This window comes from Electrophorus electricus, chromosome 1, assembly GCF_013358815.1.
Source record: "Electrophorus electricus isolate fEleEle1 chromosome 1, fEleEle1.pri, whole genome shotgun sequence".
Classification (NCBI taxonomy): Eukaryota; Metazoa; Chordata; class Actinopteri; order Gymnotiformes; family Gymnotidae; genus Electrophorus; species Electrophorus electricus.
The window spans coordinates 4,324,933-4,345,207 of record NC_049535.1 but is presented as its reverse complement, the minus strand read 5'-3'; the positions used below and the strand labels follow the sequence as shown (position 1 = coordinate 4,345,207).

At 43.6% G+C, this 20,275-nt stretch overlaps 1 protein-coding gene and 1 long non-coding RNA gene across 5 annotated transcripts in view; one reads left to right on the top strand and one right to left on the bottom strand.

Moving 5' to 3' along the window:
• Positions 1–3,166: 3,166 nt before the first annotated feature.
• LOC113578481 (CSC1-like protein 2) overlaps positions 3,167–20,275 on the top strand; it is a 33,983-nt gene continuing 16,874 nt past the window's right edge. For 2 of the 4 annotated variants that reach the window (XM_027011755.2, XM_035527065.1), the window contains exons 1-4: positions 3,167–3,494; positions 14,612–14,822; positions 15,453–15,532; positions 20,160–20,201. In XM_027011755.2, coding sequence (XP_026867556.2) covers positions 14,661–14,822; positions 15,453–15,532; positions 20,160–20,201 — 284 coding nt within the window. In that variant the 5' untranslated portion in view covers positions 3,167–3,494; positions 14,612–14,660. Of the gene's footprint in view, positions 3,495–4,221; positions 4,313–14,611; positions 14,823–15,452; positions 15,533–20,159; positions 20,202–20,275 lie in introns of those variants that run through there. The other 2 variants (XM_035527075.1, XM_035527088.1) reach the window with 2 other exon arrangements.
• LOC113578494 lies at positions 8,630–10,899 on the bottom strand. The gene is made up of 3 exons (XR_003410756.2): positions 10,812–10,899; positions 9,036–9,597; positions 8,630–8,953 (listed from the first exon to the last, which is right to left on the bottom strand). It is a non-coding gene; the product is annotated as an uncharacterized LOC113578494 (long non-coding RNA).

The window sequence follows — 20,275 nt, the reverse complement described above, 5'->3', positions numbered from 1 at the left end:
TCCTGATGAACGTGACCTGCTATAGGGTAAACAGCTGTCCTGAAGGGACGAACTCGGTCAGCCGCTAGGCTTCGGGAAGCCCCACTGTCCAAACATCCATTCCCCACCTCCACCAGCCGGAGTGGTGCAACAGAGATCCGGATTGACCTGAACAGGCGATGTTTTTCCACTGCTCAGTACTCCAGTTTTTTATGCTCTTTTGCCCAATGGATTGTTGCATTTACGTTTCACTTAGACAGCAGTGGCACTCAAACTCGTCTGGCACTCATTGGCACTCAAACTCAAACACTCTTATGTGGATTCACACTGAAACTGATCCTTAGAAAACTTGCTCACATGATTTAATGCTGCACTTTGGAATCACCAAATTGTGAATGGGCAGTGTCTCTAATAAAGTGGCCATCTTACTTATATTCAGTGATTTTACTGGAGATGTTGGAATGATTTGGAGATAAATCTGCTGAAAACCACTTTTCTGAAAAAAGATGTGAAAGAGACATATTTGTATGACATTGTTTACTGTCCTTCTCTTATCTACATAATGTTTCACACACACACAGACACACACAATATAGAGAACCAAACAACCTACTGTGAATTTAAAACGTGTTATGGCCTGTAATTGGTTAAACACACTGTATCATGTGAAAGAATCACTATTTCCAAGCATCTGTCATAAATCAGCAATTTTACTACCATTATTAGCCACCAGAGGGCACACTGGGTGAGAACTAATTCTGTAATCCACGATACTGGAAGGCCAAGGCTGGAGGAGTGTCTAAGATCAAGGGTTCTGGGCTGCAATGCGCTATGCCGATCGGATGTCCATGGTAAAGACGATGTCGATATGGCGATCCTGAGGGAGCTCTAAACCACCAGGTCCTCCAAGGAGAGGTGAACCGGCCCAGGTCGGAAATGGAGCAGGTCAAAGGCCCCGTGATCAGTCGCTGTAGTGAAGTACAACGCGATCAGGCCTTTTACACCGCAATGATTATAAAAGAACATGATTTCTAAATCGTTGCATTCCAGTAATATTTGATACAAATATGTCCTTGTAAAAAAATATGCATTGCACAGGTCTAACGTTTTAGTGAACCTAACCTAAATTAATCTGAGTGCATGCTTACAGTTAATAGTTTAATTCAGTGACTCACTTAATCTTAAAAATAATAATAATAATAATAATAATAATTGCATACACTTCTTGGCAGAATTAAGTCACGCAAGGCATTATCTTTAGTACACACCCACGACGGTGGAAGTGATAAACTTATTAGACCCAATATTAGAAAATATTAGACCCATGGATTAACTTAAATGTTATGTTCATGACAGTATCTCACCTTAGCATTTTGATGTTGATAATTAAATCGTACTGTTTGATAGGAATTCTTTGGGAATACGTTTTCTCTTCTCTCTATGAATTTAGGCTGTAATACCAGATTGAGCCAGATGAACTCAATATGAACTTTGCCCTTGACTACTTGAAATTTAAGATTTCTATTGCTGAATTAATTTCTCAGACCATTTCTCAGGCCATGAGATCACTTCAATAAGTCCTTTTGCATTTTACGCAGTGGTTCGGAAATTTATGAGGGTTGCTCTTGTCTCGGTTTTACAAGGAATGGTTCAATATTCAGAACTTGTCAAAGGTCTTGCCAAAGTGACCCCCTAACAATGGAAGAATTATGCATTAATTAGATTACCAGTAGACTGTACCTGAGTTTAAGATACTACTTCCATAGGTCTACCATAAAGTATAAAGTATATCATTTTAAACTTCCAACTATACACATTTAAAGTATAGTATTTACATCACGTTCACCTGTATGCATTTGTACTTCAAATTTTTATTTATTATATGAGAGCTACGAGGACATCAAGAGAACTGTGTTTATGGCCAGAACACAATGTAGAAATTGAAGTTTAATTATCTTGTTATCTGAGTCATTTTTCTAAGTTCACATCCATTCAGTGGTTCCACCAAATGCTCAAGAAATATGTGTAAAAATATGTATTAAAACCAGAGCATTTAACTGGTACATCCAATATAATCCACAAATTTGTGGCACAAACCTATCATCCAATTACATCAAAATGTAGTTAAGGAAAAGTATCATGCAACATGTAACACTTTCACAGAGATGTAGTGGTTCCATAAGAAAACAGACCATCATAAAGCATTCACTAATCTGGGGAATTCTCATGAGCTAACTGAATATTTATTCCATTTAACTACAATCCATCCCTTAAAATAAAATTATATTTAGTCAGACAACCCCCCCCCCCCCCCCCCCCCCAAAAAAAATAATAATTTGTGGGAATGTCTGTGAATATGTTGTGTGTGCAGTGTGTGTTTTCCTGTTTTTAGGAAGAACAGCCTAGTGTACATGTTTTTGCCCTCTGTAAAGTACTTGCTATGACAGTTTCCTTGTGGACTAATGATTAAGCAGGAATTAATTTAGTTGATTGGATTGTTGGTTGGCCTGTGAACGTTGTCCTAATCTACAGTGGCTATAAAGTGTTCAACATTGGCCGGAACTGGAGCACAGAATCATTCCCACTGATCTACATCACCCTTTATGCTCTCAGTCTGGTGAGTTTTCAAGAAAGAGTGAAGTGGTTTCAAATTCCAGGAATCCTTGCAATATGGAACACTGCACATATTGGAACAGGAGAAGACAGCAGTAAATGGCATCACTTTGAGCCTCGATATGTGTAGAGATATGTTGTGTGACCAAACTGTATACTTTTATTGCCCTAGCACAGGGCACACCTGTGTAATGATCTAGTTATTTAAGTAGCACCTTCATACATCCCTCTGACAACTGTATGGACTATCTTGGCAGTAGTACTTACAAATAGGCATGTAATAAATTTGTGCTCAGGTTTAATTTCAGAAACAATTTCTTAGGGCACAAAATGTTTATCTTGTTTCAGATCAGGAAACATGGGGCATATTAGCGGATTTTACATGTAGTTTTACATTCCTTTGCAGTTACTTTGGTTTAATGCATAATATAAAGTGTACGTATTTTCTATTCACGAATTGTTTACTTTTTTACGTAATTATGTATATATTTTTAGCGATGGACTTGAACTCTTATACTGAAATGTGAACATGACAGCTGACATATTGAATACTACGTCGTCGGCACTCGCTTCACAGCTGAATATATTAAGCTTTCAATAGCCGGTATTTATATTCCTAGCGCGTTGTTGTGTATGTAGCCATAGCGTTCTTACCTCTCGTTGGAAACAACTGCTACATCGTCTATTTTGACTATCCATTTAATCTCAGCTGTTCTGAAAAGCGATACCAATGTCTTAAGCACAGTGAGATAAGGGAGAGAGTGCGCTTTTTCTGACGGGGATGGTGAGAAGGCTTCAAGACCTCATCACTACCTCCGTGGATTTGTGAGGGATTTATTTCGTTGGGATATAGTCACTGGAGCAAAGGAATAATCCATCGGAAAATCCAGTTGAATTGTCAGGTAAAATGAGTAATTATGCACGAGTTTGTGGGGGAAATATGACATAAGGAATTTGGTTTTGAATGTTCTTTTTGAAGAATATCGGCGCAGCGCTCATATCATCGCAGAACTGAATCTCTTCCATTGTGTGGCCCTGGCACGCCTTGAGAGACGTAATAGCCTACCGTCCTTTTCTAGATAATGTATTTTCTTTAGGTCATAGCCTTTACTAATTTACGTCAGGAAGATTACGATTTCGTTCTATTTTATATTTATTGTTGTATCCTCTAACAATATACTTAGGCTACTGAGCAAAACATCCATCCACTAGTGTGTTAATTTTGTGAATTGCGAGACCTAAATAATGAAGCGCTTTAGCCGTATCTGACACATTTTGCCCGTGATTTTGTAGATAATGGACAGAATCGTTGAGGAGGTCTTTGCCTTTATACAGTAACAATTCTAATCAATTGTAAACGGGTTTCACAGCTGATCGGTGGAGAGTGTATGCGCGCCCGGCTGCAGCGCCAGTCCCGACGTCTCCTGTCACTCTGAAGCTTACCGCGGAAAAACGCGCACAAACGCGCACCTCCCCGTCCGTTCATTACAGCGGCGTGGCTGGGGACGCATTTTATTCCGTTCACCACGTCCCCTTTAAAAGGGAGGACGTCCTAGTGGGTTAATTTCTTTATAAATTTGAGGAGGATCCGTTTTGCGCTGGAGATTCCTACCCTGACCGCGTTTAGCCTGCACGTAATTTTCGTTCGTTCGGTATTTGTCATGAGACTTCAGTATTAAGGTCAAACGGGCTGATCCGCTGCGTCGCTTTAGACAGTAAGGTGCGTCGCCCGCTCATGGCTGCCATGGCACAAAGACCGTTAGAGGTTATTTGGCGAATGCCTCTTTCATTTGTTTCTTTTTGGAATGGGAGCAAACAGCTTGTGTGTATATATGGCTGGATCGTGATAATATGTGTTTTGTCTATTACTGATGTAGGGGAGCACGTGGACAATAAGGCAGCTCTTGCTGTCTTTTTAGTTGATGAACCGCACCGGTGAGATCTTGTCATTTGTGCATGTAATTTAGCGATAAAAAAAAAAGTTAAGCTATGGATGGAGGAAGGAAACAGGAACATGGAGTTATTTTGCGTTCCATACATGATTTATTTACCTCAAAAACGGTAAATGTAAATATCGTCACAGCTGCTAGTTATACCTATTGTCAGTAATCAAGTTGATTTCAAGTTGATCTCTGCCTCTGAACCATTTGATTGAAAGATGTGTAGATCAATCTGTTAGTTGTCCGTCTCTCCCAGTATTCAGCCTGAAGACGGGTTTATGGTACCACAGATCCACACTTCATTGTGGCTCCATCAAATTGCCAAAACTAAATACAGACCTCAGTAAGTGCTGCAACGAAGTGTCTGCTGGGTAGATGATTCTACAGATCGCTCCCCTGAGGGCTTGTGGTTTGCGGTTTGCCTCCTTGATAATAAGGATCTGAGGTGGCATGCATTGTATGCTGTTATGAAAATCATCCCATCCTATAGGTTGTAAATATAGGGGCTCCATACTAAAGGGTTTCGTTGGTTATGTGCATGAACGTCCATGTATACACCTAGGAGCTCCACGTTTGAGACAACTGGTTAATAAAAAGCCTAAAACACATGGTGCTAGTATGGTACTGGTGCACAGAGCTATTCTAAACTGTTAGCATGATAGCATTTGTTGTTTGAACTAGTTGACTAAACTTGTTACATAATTAAACTGGAGTAAATGAGCAGGGGTCATTAGTGCCTGGTTTCTCAAAGGCATTGCGTTGTAATGCTCACGTCATAAGCTCGTAAAGGCTTAAAGGTGATATTTGGTGGCCCTGGTTCATCCAATTATTGCCAGTTGAGGAGCTCTATCTTGTACTGCAAATATAGATTTCACCTCTTTTGAGAATAGAATAAGCTCTCAGGCATGATGAGCTCACAATAAGATGACAAAAGCCACAAGAATAAGAAAATATGTATAAATTGAATTTCAAATATAGATCCCAGACCCATTCATATATACAATGATATGGCACCCTATATAAACCCTGTGGTACCAATTCTACTTGACAAGCTCTTAGCTCTTTGTGAGAGACATCCCAGATATGATCTTATGTAGATAGTGCCCTTCCGAATTGCCCAGACTGACAAACATTATGGTGTGGAATGCATTCTAAAGTGTGATTTACCACTAATTCTAATTCTAGGAGCAAACATATTGGAAGGAATCTGGTTTTAATCTGGACCTTTCAATTTGTGCTTTTTTTTTTCACTTTTCAACACCACACTCGGAATATTTAAGCCTGAGAAATAATAGCAATGAATTACGTTAATAAAAATGGCCAGTTTCCCCTCAGCTGTGCTCGTGTTCCTGGACTGGGTGAATGACGGTCTTTTGTGTGCCTTGTGGCCAAGCCTGGCATTTGGTTTGACAACCGTAGACTGTGATTGACTGGCCCTTGGCTAACATGGAAAGGGTCAAAACGACTCAGTCCTACCTCCACCCCAGTGTCCCGCCATTAAGTGTCCCGCCGCCGAAAAGAACTCCCACTGTTCCTCCAAACTCTGAGCTCAACTGAAGCTCAAATCTAGGCTGATGCTTAGGAAGTGATCATTAAAGGACATCATCCAGTGGTAGTGGTGGAGTTCTTAAAGAAATCTTAAAGAAACACAGCAGTGGTTTGGCCTCAGTGGTATACTAGCATGCAAAGCCAGCATGAGTTTCAGTGTGCGACTCCGTAATATAGATGCCTGGATTCAGGACCCATAAAGAGAGAAGTGGAGAACTAGGATGGCACTCCTGTCTTGGTGTGCTGCACTTCCTACCCCTGTGAGGCTGTAGTGCATCTGTTTGGTAAAGATAAGCAATCTGAGGAGTGGTTACCCTGTCAAGCTGACTGGGACTCAGCCGTGCCCCGCTCAGCTTGTGATCTCAACTTCTTTAAGAGGAAACGGAGGAAACTCTTCAGATCAGCAGCGAGCGTCGGTTTGTTGCAAGCCAGAGATAACGGGGCTCTTCCCTCCACTGAGCAGAGTGTATGGCAGCAGGCGATGCCCAGCCGATTGAATGGCAGCTCGAGCCGGGCACGATGGCCCCTGCTTGTAAAAGCAAACATCCATTTTTATGAATTTTTCAGATGGTTGTTGTGTTTGTCAAGCTCCAAGCTTCAGCTGAGTGTGGTACATTAAAACGTTTCTGCTTAAATATGTCTTATTTGTCAGACTTATTGTTGCTAGGCAAGTCTGTGTTGCTTTCAAAAGGTCTACCGTACTTGTGCAGAGGGTTATCTAAGCATTTACATTGGCATGCGTTGGTCTAGATTTAGCATTCACATATATAATACACATCTGTTGATTGGTAGCGCAGCTAGCAGTATTTATTGCACACTCAAATGGCCTCAGTACAGTATAGAAAAATCTGTCAGTTAACAACCCCCCCCCCCCTGCCCCCAGCGGTGTTTCTGTTGTATTGTATCAGTCTTTGGTTTGACATTCTCTGCCCAGGAAGTCTGTTCCCACTGCCCTCAGAGTGGAGTGAAGTGTAATGGGTACTTTACAGTAGCATTCTAGAAATATAGAATCGGCATTCTTGCTTTCAGTAACCGAGCAAGGACTGGTGCAGCTCACGGGGCAGGGCCTTGTTTATCGCTCTGGAACACATTGCAGATGAAACTCTGCGCTACGGCTGAGCGGGACCCTCGCTCAGTCTGCCTCATACGATGATGAGCAGTCAGGTTTCTTCCGCCTAAAGCTGTGGTTTCTCTTTCTCTTTCTGCCATCACATTTCCTGCCTGTTGGTCTTCAAGCACGGCGTTCCTCTGCAGTCCCACTGCATTTACCAGGCAACTGTCAGTCATATTATTACGTTCTTACGTTCGACATCATTCATGGGCTTAAAATATTCAAATTCATAAGCTTAAAATATCACGCCATCTCCAAAAGAGCCTGGTCCAGTCAGATAAGACTTGAGGGTTATGAAACAGGAATATGTGATAGATTTGTATTCATTGTGTTATGCTTGAATTGGTTCAGCCCTTTCTGATGGTGTGTCCTAATTTTGTTTTTGATCTTCTTGATTAATTTATTCATTTGGAGTGAATCCCTTTTGGGAACAGCCCAGGTGCTCGCTGCTGTAATTGGCTGGTTGTCAGAGTTTGTCTCTCCCTACCACCGAGACAGGCACTGAGTTCATCAGCAAATTATAGAACAAATTGCAGATCTCTCTCTCTTTTGCTTAATTTCTTTCATTTGCAGACGTGCAGTTCACGCGAAATTATTGCAGTCGACACATTTGCATCAATCTTTAAACTCAGCAGTCAGATATCCTTCCCTTTTTGGTCAATGGGGCAGAGACCAGTGTTGGGGTTACTTGCTGAGGTCCTCAGAAGTCATGTTTTTTCATTTTAGGTTTCCATGCTGTTTTAGAAAGGAAAACGGCTAAACTGGTTCATTTTATTTTCGGCCTGCGCAGAATGTCAGTTTATTGTAGTAGAGTGCAGATGGTGGAAGCATTAGATCTGTAATGTGTTGGAATTTGTTAACTCTGTGGGGAATCTGGGATTATGATGGAATACTTCTCATTTTTTGTCATGCTGAAATAATCATAGCTAATAGATTAAGCAAAGCATTGGGCCCAGTTATAAGTTGGTGCCGAATGCAAATTAGAGTGATTTTACAAGGTTTAGTTAGTTCCTCATGTTGTAAATATTGGAAACGGTCCGAGTTGTGTGCAAATCTGCTGGCCGGAGGATTCCCGACAGGATCTTCCACACCAGACCCATGCTTTCTCACCTACATTATTTTCTTTCTTTTACTCTTGGCTGAGAGCAAAGACCTGTGGGAAATGTAGGCAGATATGTTTATCTGCAGTGCAGAGAAGTATACGTAAACAAATGAGAGTTATGATAAACTCTACCTGTTTGTCATTACAATCGACTAAATTCACAGCTTTCAGTCTGTTTCTTCTTCATCTATCAGCATATTTGTATGATGACGTGTGACTAACAGTTATTCGGGGTAAGAACATGTGGAGTTTAATGTAATTGCGAATTTAGATTTTCAGCACAAAAGCACCAAAACACATTTAATGCAATATTGTGGAATATAACAGTTAGCTTAATACAGTATTGTGGAATATAACAGTTAGCTAATGCGGTATTGTGGAATATAACAGCTGGTTATAGACACACCCTGTATGGCCTTGACTTGTAAAGTCTGTGCAGAGGGCTTCCTCGTGCTGTTATTTGGAAAGAATGTAGGGGTGTGTGTGTGTGTGTGTGTGTGTGTGTGTGTGTGTGTGTGTGTGTGTGTGTGTGTGTGATTCATGCAGGGAACAGTAGTACTGTCAGTAATTAGATTTCTGACAAACCCTTCTTTATCTTGGCAGTTATGAAACTGTCCACTGTTATGTCTTCTTACCAGTAGGGTTGTGATGTTCCCCAGCCTAAACAAGGAATAGCAAATATTTCAGCTCAATCAAGGCAACATCCAAATGTAATAAAATCAATAACTTGCTGGAACAGTACCTATATAATTTGTTCAGATTCAAGTGGTTATTTCATTTGGTCAGGAGACAATTTGAACGTCTTGTAGTAGACGGGTCAGTTTCTCACTGTAGACTTGCCTGGTGTAACACTCAGTTTCTAGAGAAGCAGGATTTTCTGGATAGAAGGGCTGGCAAAGCTCCTGTCTCTCGGTTTCTTGCGCTGGATTGATGCAATTGAGACGCTTCTGTATATTTCAGAATCATCTTTCTGTTGCCATCTGCAGTTGCGTTAAAGACCACTGAGTCAATGCGTAACCAAGTGTGCATGTCACTAATGAACAGGTACGCTTTGGGTCATGTGCAGCTCATTTTTTCTTCCTGTGTTCCTCATTATATCACTCTGCTACTCCGTCCGTAAGCCTTTCCCAATGGTTTGCTTCTTTTGATAAATGCTTTGAGGTCATGTGGGTGAGTCTTGAATCCTGGATATTGCCTTTGACTTTCAGAAGCTGTTCTTGATGATGGAAGGGTCATGCACTGATGTGGCCACCTGTGGCCTGCCAGGCTGTTTGCTTCTGCCAAGATCTTTAATCCGTCATTGCCTTTTAACAGGAGAGACAGAGATGGTTTGAATGCACCTGGTATTTCTTGTTTGCATCGGCTGTCAGAAAAAATCCAAATCGACCAGACACAAAGGCCACATCTAGAATAAATTTTGTAAGCTCTTCTTTACAGGAAGTAAATGGTTTTCTCTGCTCGATGACAAAGAAAAAATGATGCATCAGCCTTGCAGTTAGGTCTGGCCCCCTAAGATGGTAGGCGTGTATGCGAAAAGTGTGTAATTGCTACACAGTTCACTCAACAGGCTTGTCTTTTACTTTTACCAAAATGCTTCTATAAATAATTAATTTAAAGTATGTTGGGACTTTCATGGACTCAATAGTCATTGTTTTCTTACATTTTAGACTGCACTGGATATAGCTGCACTGGCTATAGCTACAGGTGCACTGCCCAATTTTCATGGAACCCTTCGCCAAGTCCCGCCTTGTTTACTACGCCTGTCAAGCTTCCTCTCCAGCTACGTTAATCTGTAGCATTTTCAACAATACCAGTCAGGGATGTTCCAAAGGAAATAATAATAAATTCCTGGAATAATAGTTCTGAAATATCAGAGAGAAATGTACAGAAAGGACTACAAATATGCCTTTGAGAGCCACATTTGCAATATAATATGCCGGCAGATTATTGTGAATGAAGAAGATATTAAAATTGAGAGAATAAGATCACTGATGGTTGTTAGTACTGACAGTGAAATGCGATGTCCTTTCAAACTGAATAACATCCGTACTTTGATTTATCTGTTGTGCTTAATCAGAAGATAGTGGTTCATACATTGCGCATCAGCCTTTTTGTTGGATCTGTTCGGCAGACTTCCTGAAATTCCCTCCCTTCCACAGGTGCAGGGAGAGTAGCCGTGGGGTTGGGATACTGGGAAGTAGGCCACCCGTTCACACAGTGCTAAAAGATATCGGAGCAATGTCTCTGTCTAGCAACCAACAGTGCTAGTGCTTCTTTTAAGTGGTATATTTGCTTAGCATCAAATACACAACTTGCTAGCTAAGGGGCTGTTGTATTAAGTTTTAAAATGCAAGCCTTCAATTTGGTTAAAAACATTTGTCTTTCCTTAGTTATCAATCTATTAATATATTCAAGCTTCACTGTGAATGTTATAGTATAATAGCTTCACATTTCAAAATACAATGATACAATATCACCATTTAACTGTAAAATGGACTGAAAAAGCTAAAAAGGTTACCTTCCACAGGCTTTCTTCGGAGCATGCATAAAATCACAGAGCAGCAAACATTAGGTGAAGCCCCACTTATCCAACCACAGCGTGAGTGAGGTCTACCACACTGTTTAAACCTTATCCCACATCTCGTCTTTGGCTTCAGCAAAGCAAAAAATACAACACGCCCATCTACACTTTGAGGACGTCTGCTGTTGGCTTACTAACTGAACTACGGAACGAAAGTTGGAGAGCCATCAGTGTAACAGGACTGACCGAAGCATGCAGTGTCGGACTATTGGTAGAGATCTGTGTGTTGAGGGCTTTGATGGGCTACTTGTCATTTTTTAACCAAATAACTTGGAGAACTCGTTGAGTCCATGCTGCGCTCCAGTGCACTAAGATGACGTGTATGATGTTCAATAACCTGGAAAGCCTAATTATACAGAAATGCCACAGACGACTGTAATAATTAAAATAGGGTTGCTTAGCCACAATGAATTAATTATTTCGTTTTAGGCAATGCCGTTGAATTTCTCGCTTCACCTTTCTGCGCTTACTTTTTACTTTCAGTACTTGAATGCTTGACTTTTGGGGAAAGTTTCAGAATATGAAAGACAGAGGGAGACGAGCTGCTGTTCTTACTAATCTTTTATTCATTGCTTCCTCTCCCCACATGGTTCTCTTCAATCTCCTTCCTCTGTTCTGGATCTTTCACTTTATTCTCTGCACACTCTTAGGTGCTGCTCTCTCTCTTTCTCTTTCTGTTGCGTGCGTGCTCTCTCGTGCATTCTCTCTCCCGTCTCTCAATACGGAGCTAAAGCAGAAAAGAAGCACCCCTTTACTTTTTATTGGCACCAGTGGGCCAGCGTAGCATAGGAACAATATAGGTTGAAACAAGCGGGCGGACCCGCTGGGGTGGGGATGGGGTGGGTGGGGGGTTTAGAACTCCAGCCTTCATAATCACCTGCACAATGTACCCCAATACACATGCAGACATGAAGAAGAGATGAGGGAAGCATTTTGGGGGGGGGGACTAATTCTGAGTCAACAAATGGCTCTCAACATTTGCAGCACATCGTCAGGTGAAAACTATATTAAAAAGTCTTGCACAGCAAATATTTTTGAGAATTTCTAAAAAAAAACTTTGAATGTTTTAATAAATAAAGTGGAAAAGTACAGTTCTGAACACATGTGCCAGGCTGTCCACCTGAGCCAGAGCCCTGTGTGCAGTGTTGGGATGCACCGGTGCACTAACTCTCATTCAGATGGCAGGTTGATCCCATCTGCCACTGCTTCACACTGCGGCTGGTCTGCACCCAGAATCCCTTACTCCCCAGGCTGTTTAACGTGGCCTGGTCTTTTAATGTACGTTTCAGAGTTCAGGAGTAATGGCCTCGACATTGTGTGATATGCTTTACCGCTTTAAAAACTCAAGTCATAAATTGCCTCCTGTTCATCACAACACGTCTGATCTACATTTCACATACATGTGCAGTAAAGCAAGCAGAGCAACCAGCATGGGTGTGAGGGTGGGGGTGATTGTGTGTAGGGTTGGCGGGGGGGGGGTTTATCGTGCATGTTTACTTCCTGGCTCAGCTGGCTGGGTCCATGTGATACACATGCACGTCAACAGCACGATGTAAGTGTAAATAAATAGGATGGAAAGGTCTTTCGCTTTTTTGGTGCACTTTTCTTTCACTGGCGCGGCACTCTTGCACCAAATTCGGCTCTCTGGTGCCTTTAATTGTGTGTCCTCGGTGGGAGCGTATCAAAGCCGGCGCTGGAGGAGCAGAAAAACCCGAAATGCTTTTGTGTGACTCAGGAGGGTTAGTGGTGCGGAATTACAAACCAAGCACAGCTTGTCACTTGCAGGGGGAGGGAGGAACAGCTAGTACCAGCACACACCGTGTGCGCCAAGCGGTTTGATCACAGTTGTTGCCATGTTTGTGGTCAAACGGTTCTCACACACTTCCTCTTCTTGGTGCAGTCCGGCTCATGAAAGGCCATAGTTACGAGCTGAAGACCTGAGTTGGAGTGGTGACGCTCTGGGCCGTGCCGTGCGGCGCTATCCTGGAAACGGGTCCGAGAGCTCGCAGCTCAGAGGTGTCTGATTCATCACTCCAGAGGACACCGAAAGGTGCAGCAGCTCGCTTGCTGTCGCTCCGGCAACCACAGGCTAGCTGTTCAAGGTTGTAGAGGCCTGTAGGGTTCTGTTCTTCCTTTGCTTTTGGACGGAACTTTGCCATGGCAACGCTGGCAGTGTTCTCTGGGTCCCGCACATTATCCCTGGGATTATTCTGGGGGTGCGCCGTTGGATTGAGTGAACTTGTGTCTCTTCCCTCTGTTTGTACTCCAACTCACCCTGACTGTTGGTGATCTGAGCATGATTGGAGAGACAAGATGGGCAGGGGTCTGGCTGCACTGTCATTGGAACTGTGTGAGTGTGGCGGACAGTCTAGCAGAGCCATCTGCTGCAGGGCTGCTGTAGCCAAGCCCATCTCTCTCTCTCTCTCTCTCTGTCCCCCCCCCCCCCCATTTCTACCATTTTAATGCTGTTGTATTCAATGTGATTCTCTCTCTCTTTCTATTAAGGTGTCTGTGTTTCTCTCTCTCGGTTAACATAGTTACTGCGGCTCTTGTCTCAGCCTCGGCTCCCCTCAGGACCTAAATAGTCTCATCCTCGTGTTTCTCTTCCAACAATGCTAGTTGCTTATTTAACTCCTGCCAATGGGTGGCTCAGGCTGATGGAACAGGTGAGAGGTGGACTCGGGGGAAGAGGTGGGGGTCGCTGTTCGGCAGTTCGGGCAGAGCAGTTCGCGTGGTCGCTGCCGCACGCCGTCAAGCCGAGAGGAGGCGCGGCATCAGAGCAGGGCACTGCGACGTCGTTCTACTGCATCAGGTGGAAAGCGGCTCTTATGCAATTGCTCCTTCAGGGAGGTTGTGAAATGTTTGGTGATGTGATGCTTTTCTCCACTAATTGGGCTGAAAAGAAACAGAAGGAGGAGGTCCTTTGCAGATATTAGCAACAGTGGCTGCTAGGATACTGCCTATCTTGGGCTGTCGGATTTGCCTCCTATGAGGCATGGAAATGACAGCATAAGCATTGCTCATAGCAAAATCCTTTATATACAATATGCTTATATTGTATTTTTGCTTCATTGGTAAGTTCCTCTGGATAAAAGTGTCTGATATGAATTATTGTAGATGCACATGTGAAAAGCAATGGTGTTGTGTAATAATTTCACACTGATGGAGGAGTCTTTGGGTTGCTCTTCCAAAGTGGCTCTGTTAACTGCGTTCTCCTCGTCTCCTGGCAGCGTGTATGTGTGGTGTTGAGCCTGTTGCTATGCCAATCTGAGTCCCATTGGCTCTGTTTGGACTGACCATGTAAAAATGTAAATTTGAGGGGGAGGCAGGCATCCGTTTGCCTTCAACACAAATTTTCCAGTTTGACTGTGCACTTAAGCAGATTGGAGTAAGATGATTAGTGCTCATGTCTTCTTGACCTGCTGAATCACTCTTCCCTTACCACCCCCCTCTTTAAATTCAATTCAATTCAATTTAATAAGCTTTATTTGAATAACTAACTATATTAATTTACAGCATTGCCAATGCACACACCATGAATGAATGTAACAATACTTTTAACAATAATCAACATGAAAAGGTGCAACAACCTGTAATTATCATGAAAGAACACTTGGTCAGGATAGGAATAGTAAAGAAGCAAAAAGACTGGAAAATGAATAATAATAATAAGAAGAAAGAAAAAATGCTAAATTGCTAAAATACCTAAAGGTTCTCTCCCTTTTTCTTTCACTCAGCTTCTTCAACAGGATGCAGCAGTGAGCAGGCGGGCTATCGCTCGTGACAATGGGGATACTGGTGGCGTCGGCCTGTGCGGGCCAGGCCAACTGCTACAGCAACTCCTCCAAAGACTACTGCTACTCTGCACGTATCCGGAGTACCGTGCTCCAGGGCCTGCCCTTCGGGGGCGTGCCCACTGTCCTCGCCCTTGACTTCATGTGCTTCCTGGTGAGCACGTCCCTCCTCTGCACACGCCCAGGGAGATTCTATTGATTTTTTTTTTTTTTTTCCTTGTTGTTTTTGTGTTTTGTTTTGTTTTTTTTCCCCTTGCACAGGTCTTTACAGCAGCCGTGAACCTTAATGGCACTGTTTCAGTACACAAAAAGAGCGCCCTACTGCTCCATTTTTCGTTTTTGTTTGTTGACATCACCGTTCTGAGCTGCGCGAGTCTGATGTTGAGCTCTGACTCCCCTCGCTGGTCTCCACACGCTCGCTTCACCCTGCCTCGCTGGGGAAGTTCTTGCTGTGCGGAGCGCCACCTCAGAGCGAGAGCAGGAGAGTCCGACCTACTGGGCTCCTCGTTGGGCACTGGGCTGTCCTATTGACCCATATTCTCGCTGACGAGTACCACTCTGGCTCCGTTTGCCGGCGCAAACTGTACGCTGCTGTGAAACGCTACATGCATAAAGATGATGTCAGGCCTCGGGAGATACCACCAAAGGCCCGTTTTAAATCACAGACTCCGCCCATCGCTTTCACACCTTTGGTTGCTACGCACTGACCTCTGCAGTAGCTTGACTGGACACCTGCTCACACTCACCATCTCAGCCTCATCTCCTTGTTTCTCCCCTGTCTCAGGTTCTGCTCTTTGTCTTCTCCATCCTGAGGAAGGTGGCATGGGATTACGGCCGGCTTGCCCTGGTGACCGACGCTGACAGGTAAGGGCCTCGCCCTCTGCCGCAGCCTTACCAAACCTCCAATCACAGAGCGCTTCCGCGCAGACAACTGCGATCGACTGGCAGGGGCCATTTCACGCCACCTCAGGTGCTGTGCTGCCACTTTTTTGTGAATGAAATTTCACCTTTTTCATGTAGAGCCTCAAAGGACAGTCTCCCCTTCCTTAATAGCCTAGAACTACTGAATATGAGTGAACAAAGGAGAGCTACATTTACTTAAGTACAGTTTGGAAGAATGTGTATTTCCTTAGGTTTTTCCATCAGTAGTTTATTACTTTAATGTGTATTTGTAATGAAAGGGGATTTGCACTGCTCCATAAGGCCATTCACTTGTTCCTCATTGTTTCTGGGCTGATTTCCCAGATCTGGTCTACAGTGAGAGCCTGGCGTACTAATGACGGGAGAATCACTACTAACATTAACAACTTGGATGAAGGCTGCTCCTAATCTCTTAATCTAGTCTTTAGGGCCACGATTTTTTGTTGTTTGCTTGGTTGGTTTTTTTTTGGGGGGGGGGGGGTAGTCCCTCCACTTCATTTTATGTTTATACAAAAAGATGAAAACTGCTACAGAGGAAAAGTCTGATTTGTCCACTTTTTCCTTTTTCCATTATGACTCAGTCTCAGTAATGAGGATCCAGACCAGTAAAGCCAGTTCAGTGCATCAAGGGACAAACATTTTTTACCTTAACTGTAGTGAAGGTGAGGTCATCTGGCTGGTGGATCAGGGCTTCCCCAGAAGACCCTTGGGATAACTGTTCTTAACTCAGGATATGGACTGCTTGGTATGGGGGTTTTTGTGCATGAAGAATGTAGGGGGCTTTCCTAGTCCAATTAACTCACTGTGCTAATGTATCTCCTCTTGGCCAATCAGTAACTGTCCGCTATGGTGGCCTGGAAGGACTGTTATTCACTGGAACCAAAAAAGAAAAAAACCAGGAGCAGGCAGCCAGCTGAGGTTTCTCTCTCTAAACGTGGGGTTGTCAGTGACTGACAGAGAAAACATGGACAGAAAAATAATTTCTGATTGAATTACTCTTGTTGATTTTGGCAGACTTTCTTGGAAGAACTTATTAAATTTGTCTGTGTGGGATGTTTTGTGGAGGGGATCAGCAGCGTTGGAGGAATTCCGTGTTTGTAGAGGAGTCCTCCGAGGCTTTGAAACTACGTGTGCACGCGCCCTGACGCGCACTTGGCTTTGCCGTTGATGACAGATTAAGCCATCGGAAGCTCCTAGACATGCATTTACTGTAACATACATCAGAGTAGTAGTATGCACGCTGGGGCTTGCCTTTCATTCAGATAGGACTTGTGTTTGCCACACCTTTCACGGTTATTAAAAACAAAGGTTGCAGGGATTTTCATTTAGCAGACTGTTAATGGCTGTATCCGGAGGCACTGCTTATTAGCCTCACAGGAAAAACCAGCTCTACAAGACTGGCTGTTTGTGGATCAAAAATAACCCCGTAGTCCGAGGCTGCTGCTCCGTCTCCTCCCATCCACGGATTTTTCATGGGTCTTTCGCTCAGTTTCCTTTGCCTTGTCCTGCCACCTTACTCCTCCAGAGAGAAAGAACAGGTTTCTTGACACTGGTAGGGGTGGTGGGGCATGTGGAGGTGGGGGGTGGAGTTTCAGGGGAGTGAATTAAGCCACAATCATAAATGCCATCTGTTCCGTAAAGAAATCTGTTTTGGGAAGCGACATGCAAATTGACTTCCCTCCCTCAGTTTATGCTTGTTCTGTACAGTGCAACTGTGTGTGATTATTTCCAGAGCCCACAATTGGCTCTCTCTCCCTCTCTCTTTAGTTCTCCTTCTCTCTCTCTCCCTCTCTCTTTAGTTCTCCTTCTCTCTCTCTCCCTCTCTCTTTAGTTCTCCTTCTCCCCTTTCCTTCTCTCTCTCTCCCTCTCTCTTTAGTTCTCCTTCTCCCCTTTCCTTCTCTCTCTCTCCCTCTCTCTTTAGTTCTCCTTCTCCCCTTTCCTTCTCTCTCTCTCCCTCTCTCTTTAGTTCTCCTTCTCCCCTTTCCTTCTCTTTCTCTTTCTCTCCCTCTCTTTAGTTCTCCTTCTCCCCTTTCCTTCTCTCTCTCTCCCTCTCTCTTTAGTTCTCCTTCTCCCCTTTCCTTCTCTTTCTCTTTCTCTCCCTCTCTCTTTAGTTCTCCTTCTCCCCTTTCCTTCTCTTTCTCTTTCTCTCCCTCTCTTTAGTTCTCCTTCTCCCCTTTCCTTCTCTCTCTCTCCCTCTCTCTTTAGTTCTCCTTCTCCCCTTTCCTTCTCTTTCTCTTTCTCTTTCTCTCCCTCTCTCTTTAGTTCTCCTTCTCCCCTTTCCTTCTCTTTCTCTTTCTCTCCCTCTCTCTTTAGTTCTCCTTCTCCCCTTTCCTTCTCTTTCTCTTTCTCTCCCTCTCTCTTTAGTTCTCCTTCTCCCCTTTCCTTCTCTTTCTCTCCCTCTCTCTTTAGTTCTCCTTCTCTCTCTCTTTCTCTCCCTCTCTCTTTAGTTCTCCTTCTCTCTCTCTCTCTCTCTCCCTCTCTCTTTAGTTCTCCTTCTCCCCTTTCCTTCTCTTTCTCTTTCTCTTTCTCTCCCTCTCTCTTTAGTTCTCCTTCTCCCCTTTCCTTCTCTCTCTCTCTCCCTCTCTCTTTAGTTCTCCTTCTCCCCTTTCCTTCTCTTTCTCTTTCTCTTTCTCTCCCTCTCTCTTTAGTTCTCCTTCTCCCCTTTCCTTCTCTCTCTCTCTCCCTCTCTCTTTAGTTCTCCTTCTCCCCTTTCCTTCTCTCTCTCTCCCTCTCTCTTTAGTTCTCCTTCTCCCCTTTCCTTCTCTCTCTCTTTCTCTCCCTCTCTCTTTAGTTCTCCTTCTCCCCTTTCCTTCTCTTTCTCTTTCTCTCTCTTTAGTTCTCCTTCTCTCTCTTTCTCTCCCTCTCTCTTTAGTTCTCCTTCTCTCTCTCTCCCTCTCTCTTTAGTTCTCCTTCTCCCCTTTCCTTCTCTCTCTCTCTCCCTCTCTCTTTAGTTCTCCTTCTCCCCTTTCCTTCTCTCTTTCTCTCCCTCTCTCTTTAGTTCTCCTTCTCCCCTTTCCTTCTCTCTCTCTCCCTCTCTCTTTAGTTCTCCTTCTCCCCTTTCCTTCTCTCTCTCTTTCTCTCTCTTTGCGTGTTCTGATGAGACATTCACGGCGCTATCCGCCCCTGCCTCCAGCATCACATCATTTTGCAGCAAGTCGACTGGTTCGGCCTTATTGCTTGCCGATTTACACCAAAGTTAATCGAGCCAGAGCCCAACATGGTTGCGTACTTTTAAATCTGCGCTTCTTGTTGGGGAACTAGTGGCTCAGAAAACCCTTTTTTTCAAACCCTGAGCATCAGTGGGTCAGGGTAACCTTGAGCATCCGATCTCCATCATCTACGCCCTAAATGACTTTCAGCAGCCTACAGCGGACATTTAGGATATCGGCACATCCGGGCCATTGACCGACGCCAATCGGATTGTTCTTGTTCTGGGGCAGAAACTGAAAAGCCCTTTTCATCTGCCCAGCTCTGTGTGCAGCTCAGAGATGCCGGCAGGTGCTAAAATCCCACCTCCTGCAACCTGCCACATCTGGGACACAACATGCCTCGTTGTCTCACGATCTTCACTGTTAGAGGCTACACAGTGATCCCGCATGTATCGACTTGCGACAACCTTTGGGAAAGTCGCGTCCGCTTCTGATTTTTGTTGCCGAGTACTTCCTGTGTATTGTAAGTTCTCAATGCTGCAACCATCCTGCCAGGCTCAGGAAGTGGTGCTTGGACCCCTGCTGTTGCGTTTACCTCACACCAAAGCCAGATGGGACTGCATGCAGGAAGAAATGTTGGCTTTTGTGATAATGATATCACAGTCAGCTGCAACAGAAAAGTGAGCTCTAGCAAATCATAGTTTTTATTTAACTCTGAGTGTCAATATAAATGTGTTTTGGTAAATTGTGTTTTTTACAAAAATCTTGTTGAAATAAAAAAAAAAGTTCACCAATATTGTAATGGGTGAGGCATATTGCAACAATAATATTAACAACATAATCGCAATATCGTTTTTTGTTTTTTTTCCTTGTCCATATTGCACAACCCTATTTTAAGGGCATGTTGACTTTAGCATATTTGGTTATGGTCTGGATTTTTTAATTTTTTTAAATTCCCAGTAAGACCATTGGATAACTAGCTGGGTAAAGGGAGCGTAATGAGTGTGCGTCTCCTGTATTTAGAGTGGACTCCCTCTGTTGTGTGTCTGCCTTCCCTGTTCTGCTGTGGCTAATCTGTAGGAACAGATTCAGTACCAGCTGGAAACAGTGTGGCGGTAGTCATGTGTTGATACATGCTCAGAACCAGATTCAAGAGTATGTTTATGGCCTTCATTCCGATTTTGTAAAATAAAAAAAAAGTGCTCTGACGAGCTTTGTCATCGGTCGTGCTGTGATGGCCATGGAGGGGTCTCGTACCCATCAGTGCAGCATTTCGCTGTGTTCATTTGACATGCCTTCCTCTTCAGGTACTGGGTTTTTTTTGTTTTTTTACACAGATATTGAAAGGTGTCTTATGTGTTGACTTCAATCACTGTCCGTCAAGTTAACTTTTTTGTAACTGCCTCTATTTTTTTCCTAAGACAGAAGAAGCGATTCGCAAACGGCCTGGAGGAGCGGGAATAGTATGTCCTTCTCATGTCGTTCACACTTATCCGAGGGGTTTGTTTTCTATTTGGCTTTTCCTGGGTTGTTAACC